At 38.5% G+C, this 8,530-nt stretch overlaps 1 protein-coding gene across 1 annotated transcript in view; it reads right to left on the minus strand.

The window, feature by feature from the left end:
- The window catches only part of TBC1D32 (TBC1 domain family member 32), a 274,963-nt gene extending 266,942 nt beyond the window's left edge, over positions 1-8,021 (minus strand). The window contains exons 1-2 of the mRNA XM_058435533.1: positions 7,932-8,021; positions 7,601-7,756 (exon numbers count right to left, since the gene is read on the minus strand). Of these exons, the coding sequence (XP_058291516.1) occupies positions 7,601-7,755 (155 nt within the window). The 5' untranslated portion in view covers position 7,756; positions 7,932-8,021. The remainder of the gene's footprint in view (positions 1-7,600; positions 7,757-7,931) is intronic.
- Positions 8,022-8,530: the final 509 nt, after the last annotated feature.

Below are 8,530 nucleotides of genomic sequence, written 5' to 3' on the forward strand. Positions count from 1 at the left end.
TGAGCCGAGATTGCGCCACTGCACTCCAGCGCCTGGGCGACAGAGCAAGACTGTGTCTCAAAAAAAAAAAAAAAAAAAAAAGAGGTTACTGCTCCTTTCAAAAGAATCTTCTAGGAAAAAAAATAAAAAATCTCCAGGAGTGGCAAGGTCCTTTACAATGAAAGGACTGCCAGGCTGCCCATAGCTAAAGGTATTCTACTGACTCAGGGACCATTGAGAAACTTTGAGAGCCTCCAATCCCAAATTAATGAACAGAGTCATTTCTTCAAGTTGGCCTTCTACTCTTTCGGTAAAAGTACCTCAAGACTTTAAATTCTCATCCAACAATTAATTTTATGTTGTTTCTTTTACCATCAGAATTCATGGCAGTACCCCATAAAATACTAAATGAAGCTGATATTCTATAATGGTGCCCCAGGATAGAAAATATTGTTGCAACAATGGGAACAACAGACACCAGGACTCCAAAAGATGGGAGACAGGGAGGGAGCAAGAGTTAAAAAAACTACCTATCAAAATACTGTGTTCACTATTTAGGTGACACGATCAATAGAAGCCTAAACCTCAGCATCACGCAATATACCCATGTAACAAACCTAGGCATTAATCCCTTGAATCTAAAAAAAGAAAATTATTATTGCAATGGAGCAGGGAAAAATACAGTTCTACAAAATTAAGTACTGTGTTTCCCACATTGTAATCCTGATAGTATTGGTGCTACATACTAGCTCTTATGAAATCTATATCTAATCCCAAAGATTGATAGTACTACTGATTTTTTAATCAAATGTTCTCATTGCATCATTTTTAGAAAATAATCTGGAGATATAATATATTCTAGTTATTTTGTATAAAAGCCCTGGATGCCTCAGGAAGACTTTCAAAAGGCCCTTATACTTATCCCAGGGAGTGCAAACTCAGATGCTACAGAGAGTAGTCTGGTAAAGGAAAGCAAGCCATGTATGAGAGAGAATGGATAGAGGTTGTGGTGAAATGAAGACATGCCCCAACTAAAGGCAAAGCTTCTACATAGTTCCAGCAACTTGTCTTTAAGAAATATGAGCCTGGTGTTAACTTTTAACGTTTTAAGAAAAGCTAGAAAACTGATTTTTATACATTATCTCTCAATTTTTAAATGGTGTTTTTCTTCTTTTTTTAAATGTAGTCAAAGTAAACATGTCCACAGACCAAATATGGCCTGCACGATGCTAGTCTGGCCTTTCAATAGCCTCTCTCCCCAAGAATTACAAAATTCCAACCACTAAAGATACTATGAATGTCCTATATGTGTAAAATTTCTATTCAAGAAATACAAAAGCTCTCTGAAAAATCTATATCATGCTTAATAACTTATTTTAAAATATCCTTACTAGGTTTAATTTAAATCAATTCTGCTACAATTTAGGTCCTATCCTTTCAGATCTTTAAGCAGGCTGTTAACATTTTCAGATTTCACATATTCCAATTGTGCTTAAAATATCAAGACTATAACAGGAATAATATAGCTTTGACTGACATAGGTTACAATAAATATAACTTCCACTTATTTCTATTTTAATTAAAGTCTATTAGTATTCACTATTCATTTAAAATTTTTCTAATAACTAGTTTTTCTAGTTTTTTATTTTTTATTTTTTATTTTTATTTATTTATTTTTTGAGACGGAGTCTTGCTCTGTCACCCAGGCTGGAGTGCAGTGGCGCGATCTCGGCTCACTGCAAGCTCTGCCTCCCAGGTTCATGCCATTCTCCCGCCTCAGCCTACTGAGTAGCGAGGACTACAGGTGCCCGCCACCACGCCTGGCTAATTTTTTTTTTTTTTTTTTTAGTAGAGACGGGGTTTCACCGTGTTAGCCAGGATGGTCTCGATCTCCTGACCTCGTGATCCACTCGCCTCAGCCTCCCAAAGTGCTGGGATTACAGGCGTAAGCCACCATGCCTGGCCTCTAGTTTTTTAAAAGATATAGTCAGTACAAGGAATAAACAAGCTTATAATTGTTATACTTCTTTTAATAATCTATGAAGCAGGTTTGCGTCAGGTTTAAATTCTGAAGTTTACACTGACCAATCTTACAACCTTAGGCAAAACACCTGACCTTACTAAGTTTCAATTGCCCACTACTTAATGGTAGTGATGTTAATATTAAAATGTTTTTTATATAATAGTGTTTTCATATACTTTGACATTTTTCTCACCAAATATACTATGCATACATTTGACTAACCTTGTTACTTTAGAAGTAATTTAGTGAGAAAAAATAAAAATTTGGTACCAATGACACTATTACCAAATGAATGCAAAATATCTTTTACAAAATATTCTTCAAAGAGGGACATTAAAACCTAAAAAGACAGCTGTTTGTTAATAAAGAAAGACATGTGGAGTGGAGCTCACCACATTTCAGAAGCAGCTCAATTAAAATATACAGCAATGTGTCTGATTATTCGTCAGTAGTAACTGATTATTTGAAATTCTTCACATTTACATTGAAAAACTTTACCAAATTGAGTAAAACAACATTCACTTTTTCCATTCTCCTTTTGCCAGATTTCTTACCTATATTTCCCAAGAAAATGCAATAATTTTTTTTCTATGATAAACTCTGACATGTTCATAATGTTTATATAAAAATACGGAGAGGTTACTCTTACAACATAAGTACATTAAAAAATCTCATTGGTACAACTTTGTTTCAAAAAAGTCATCCTTTTAGCTATTTAAAAAGGCAAGAGGTTGGAAGCAGTGGCTCATGCCTGTAATCCCAGCACTTTGGGAGGCCAAGGTGGGCAGATCACCTGAGATCAGGAGTTCAAGACCAGCCTGGCCAACATGGTGAAACCCCGTCTCTACTAAAAATACAAAAATTAGCCGGGCATGGTGGCAAACACCTGTAATCCCAGGTACTTGGGAGGCTGAAGCAAGAGAATCACTTGAACCCTGGAGGCAGAGGTTGCAGTGAGCTGAGATCATGCCATTGCACTCCAGCCTGGGGGACAAGAGCGAGACGTCGTCTCAAAAAAATAAATAAATAAAATAAAAAAATAAAAAGGCAAGAAATATTCAATCATATATGGAAAAAATTATCACTAATTTTTTAAAAAACATTTTATTAGTGGTTATGAATTGTAATGTTGATACGAGGAATTCTTAAAATAGGCTATTATTTTAGAATCATAGAATTTATTATATGACGAACTTAATCTTATATATCACATTAGTATATATAAGGCCATATAATAGAAAGAATGAGTATTTTACATCTCCTACAACTTTTTAGGTCAAAAAATAAGCTTTTGGCTCATAATGAACAGTTACTAGGAATGCATTCATTAATTATAGAAGCACACATAATTCTTTGTAATTTTCTCCATGCAGGTAAATCACCTTACAGAATGAACACTTTCTTATTTTATTTTATTTTGTTTTATTTTGTGACAGGGTCTCGCCCTGTTACCTAGGCTCACTGCAGCCTTGACATTCTGGGCACAAGAGATCCTCCCACCTCAGCCTTCTGAGTAGCTGGGACTACAGGCACACACCACTGCACCCAACTAATTTTTATATTTGTTGTAGAGACAGGGTTTTGCCATGTTGTCCAAGCTGGTTTTGAACTCCTGGTGTTAAGTGATCTGCCCACCTCGACTTCTCAAAGTGCTGGGTTTACAGGCATAAGCCAGTGAGCCCAGCCCAGAGGGAATATTTTCTTGAAGTTACCACTTAAACATACTAGAGTTCTCTAATTAAAAAGCCACTGGTGAATTCTTCTGTAAAACAAAGAATAATACCCAATTCAATAAATATTACTGTGGTCCCTCTGTATCAAAAACATATCAAGTGAGAAGGTTATAAAGGTGACCCTCTGCATTAGACACTGTTAAAATCATTAAAATTGGTAGGTACTTTTAAAAAACAACAAAACACTGTTTCTCACTGAAATGCCAGTAACTATGCTCTAATTCTGAGGTTTCAACTCTAACTGCACATTAGACTTACCTAGAAAGCTTTGTTTTAAAACCTCCAGGGCCCAGCCTCTACCATTTCCCTCTGCCAAAACCTCCAGGAAATTTTGATTTATCTGTGGTAGGGACTAAACATCAGTATTTTTCTAAATAGCCCCCAGATGGTACCAGTGCAGCAAAGGTTGAAAAGCAATGCTGCTTTATAGGAAGCCAGTCTGCGTGTAAAAATTTACACAACACATAATGAAAGCAACGCACTCTTCTCTCTCTCCCCTCCCACCAGGCCTCAAATCCTTTCTGCCATTCTTAGAGAAAAGCGGGAGAGCTTGGATCTTTTAGAGAGTGTATACGGTTTACTGTAGAAAAAGAGAAGTGCCTATGAAAAGCAGAGATAGTATGTTAGCTGTCTCATAAAACAAATGCCTACATATGGCTGTACTGCCTACGCTGTAGTTTCTCCCCAAATGACACTTTCCCTCACTTTATTATACCACCTGAAATTACATTAACTGTCTTAAAAACCATCTTCTTACAAAAATGTTAACAGCCCAGCAACAATTTCCCCATAAGTCTTTTTGTTTTTTTGTTTTTTTGGTTTTTTTTGAGACGGAGTCTCTCTCCCTCTGTCACCCAGGCTGGAGTGCAGTGGCACGATCTCGGCTCACTGCAACCTCCGCCTCCCGAGGTCAAGCAATTCTCCTGCCTCAGCCTCCTGAGTAGCTGGGATTACCAGCACCCACTACCATGCCCCACTACCTTTTTTTTTTTTTTTTTTTTTTTTTTGTATTTTCAGTAGAGACAGGGTTTCACCATGTTGGCTAGGCTGGTCTTGAACTCCTGAACTCAAGTGATTCACCTGCCTTGGCCTCTCAAAGTGCTGGGATTACAGGCATGAGCCACCATGCCCAGCCTCCCCTATAAGTCTTTTAATTACATTATTTTTCTTGCTAATTACAGGCCAACATCACTTGGATTTAAGGAATCAATGTTCTAATAGTGGAGGTGGAAAAATGAGTAATTCTGAAATAAATACTTTGGAAAGGAAGACACACCTAAGTGACTCTAGAATAAGTGTTGAAGGAGAGCAGGTCACTGAAAGAAAGAGAAATGGAAATACGAGCACCTGAAATAACTGACCTTTAAGATCCCTTCCAAAGTCTGAGATTGTAAAATTCTATGGAGAGACCAAAGTTAAGCAGCTCCTCTTTTCCTTTCTCACATAAGAGTCCCTCCTCCTAAGACACAGATCTCAGGCTACTGCAACTAAGACATTATAAATTTTACCCTATTATTAAGACTAAAAATGACTTTTAGGATTCTACGTTGTCTTACCTTTAAGACTATAAACTAGCCATAATTTGAGTCTCTCTGGATTGTTTTTTAGGAGGCCACAAGTAAATCTCTTTAGTAAATAGTAACGATAAACTGTGCATGTCATTCAACAAGCATTTATTTAATCTACCTAATGAGCTGTTGAAGGGTAACACAGTATTACAAGAGTCATTAGACTTCAGAGAGGAACTACAATGACCCAATTTTAACTTGAAAAAAAGTTTTAAATTGATACAGATAAAGCAATAATTGTAGGCAAACGTGTAGCTTTAAATGCTTCTATTAAAAAAGAAAAAAGAACTGCAAATTAATGAGCTAGTATTCAGTACAATAAAGTTAAAGGTTTCCCACATAGAAAAAAATAAAGAGCAGAAATTGATAAAACAAAAAATAATATATGTGTCTATATAACGAGGAGAAAAAGCCAAAAGTTGGTTCTTCGAAAAGGCTAATAAACTTCTAGCATAACAGATGAAGAGCAAAAATGGGAAGATACAAATAAAAACAAAAGGGAACATGACTACAGATACTGGAAATACTAAAAAGATAACAAGATATTCATGAAAATCTTTTTATAAATAAGTTTGAAAATCTAGATGAAATGGCCAAATTCCCAGAATATGATCCTAGCAAAAACTTACTCAGTAATTTACAGATGATTTAAACAACTCCATGTAAAATAAAAACCAGAAATGAAATCCCAAACATAATGCTTTATGTGGATGTGTGTGAGGTAAATTATTACATGAGCTTACAAAACATTAATCACCCAACCTATATTTGAAAAAGTTCTAATTTTTCTATACTCCACTGTTTAATAAATCTGTAGCTAACCAGTAAAAGCTAGTGTTTTGGTAGCTCCAAAATAAATAACGTTATCATCTAATAACAGGTATTAGTCGTGAATTTAAAAATAAACAAGAAAATCATGGAAATACAAAAGAAAAAGAAACCGTATGTATAATCGTAAATACTAAACAAATTAGAAACTCCATATTAATGAAGATCCCTTTCACACTTTTTAAAACTCAATTGAGAAGGTAGTGAAAACTGTAAATACTCCCCCTATAAAACTGCAAGTAAACACAAACTTGTACATAGAATTTTAAAGAACTCAAAAATGCCCTGATGCACATATATGATATTGATAGGAGTTCCAGATAAGTAGAACTTCAGGGTACCCAAGGGTATCCAAGAGTCAGTAAAGGTAGTATAACTAGAAAAATTTCCAACGTCATCTCTGTCAGATCAAAATGAAATGCAAACACTGGGTTAAAAACACTAGTAATAATAATGAATGGAGGCACCTGGAGGTAGACTTGTAAATTCAGAGGCTTAACTGAAATTATATGAACCAAAAGAAAAACGTAAGTCTCTAAAGATCTTCAAGATCTACCTCAAATGGCACCTCTCTCATTAAACCTCTTTTCCCTACTGCTCCCACACACAGAGCACTCTCACCCCCCTTCTCTGTCTCTTATATTTCTGACATGTATCACAGACATTTAGTTAATGTGGCTTACTCCTCTAGACAAACTTAAGAAACTATTCCAGAGGAAACTAATGATCTCACTTCGTTATTCCCTTTGCAGTGCTCAGAGTGAGTAATTCGTGCGGCCACTTAAAATATCAGCAAAGGAACAAAGATCGTTGGAACTCATTGCTTTTAAGTACTGTATAGTGACAGGAATCCCTTGAAATCGTGGAAGTATTCTTTCAAAGAGCATGAATAATTTATAATTAATATTACTGTGCTGCCCGGGTGAGGCGCGGGGGAATGGATTATTAGGATATGCTGGTTGTGGCAGTAAAAATATACAAGCGGCGGCCGGGCGTGGTGGCTCATGCCTGTAATCCCAACACTTTGGGAGGCCGAGATGGGCGGATCACTTGAGGTCGGGAGTTCGAGACCAGCCTGGCCCACATGGTGAAACACCGTCTCTACTAAAAATACAAAAATTAGCCGGCCGCGGTGGCAGGCACCTGCAATCCCAGCTACTTGGGAGGCTGAGGCTGGAGAATCGCTTGAACCCGGGAGGCGGAGGTTGTAGTGAGCTGAGATCGAGGCATTGCACTCTGGCCTGGGCGACACAGCGAGACTCCCCCTCAAAAAATATATAGAGAGGCGGCAGAAGCTTTAGGAAATAAGAATAAATGTTAAATAAATTCGACGTTTGTGGCAAATAAGAGAAAAAGTAAACCTCCAAGTTGGGCACTATTTTAAAAACAATAAATAACACTGTTGACCCTTCTCTGGACCTTCTCTGGATCAATGGTTTGCAGGCTTAAGACATCAAAAGCAATTTTACTTGTGAAAATTTTCATCAGTTTCCTCCAGATGTAAAAGAATCTCCTCGGCACACTCCAGGGAAGGGGCACCCGTGATTTTCTCCTTCACGCTCTGGAACAACTGCCTCAGCATCGCCTGCAGCATCGCCTGGTCGTCACTGGAGAAACGGGCCATCCTGTTGGAATCAAACGCCCACTCTCATTACTCCAGGTCCGAGCAAAAGCCGAGCACTGCGCACGCGCACCCCCACCCAGCCCCGGCTACGTGCGGCGTCGTTCCCAGGGAGACCGCGGCGAGCGCCTGTGCTTGGGCCCTCAGCTGCCAGCGCGTCATTTTGGAAAACGAGTCACCTTACTTTGGGGCAGCAGGGGTCCGCGGGGTCTCGCCTCTGGTACTCGTAGTTGCTAGCCTTCAGTACCAGCAGACCTCAGGCTCTCCTGACTAACAACAAAAGAGACACCAGGAATGATCTGATGGGAGGATCCGACGACGGAACGTCACGATGCGCGTGACGTCAGCTCGCTGATGTGGCTTCCGCGGTGGGAGGGAGTGCAACCAGGTGACCTGGGGGCACCCAGAAAATGTTCGAGTGAGCCACTCTCCCTTGCCGCCGCGTTGTAGGTGGGAGGGAAGAGAGTACGAAGAGAAAGTGATCAATAAAAGAAAAATGGTAGCAGTGAAACTGAAAGTAGCCTGACAAGCCTCAATTGAAGAATGAATGGTTTTGAAAAGTTGCAGTGTTGTTTTCCTCTAACGGCTAACACCTGCTGAGCTCGTACGCCTTACCAAACACTTTCCTCACCAAGCACCTTGCTAGGAGCTATGAAGTAGACTCCCTCATTGAGTAACAGAGAGAAAAATAAATTAACGATTACAATACAGTGCAATTAAATGTCATGCTAGAAAAAAGAATGTGTCAAGTCGGTGCTGTGGAGACCCAGAATTAGTT

Source organism: Hylobates moloch, unplaced genomic scaffold (genome assembly GCF_009828535.3).
Source record: "Hylobates moloch isolate HMO894 unplaced genomic scaffold, HMol_V3 SCAFFOLD_2, whole genome shotgun sequence".
Taxonomy (NCBI): domain Eukaryota; kingdom Metazoa; phylum Chordata; class Mammalia; order Primates; family Hylobatidae; genus Hylobates; species Hylobates moloch.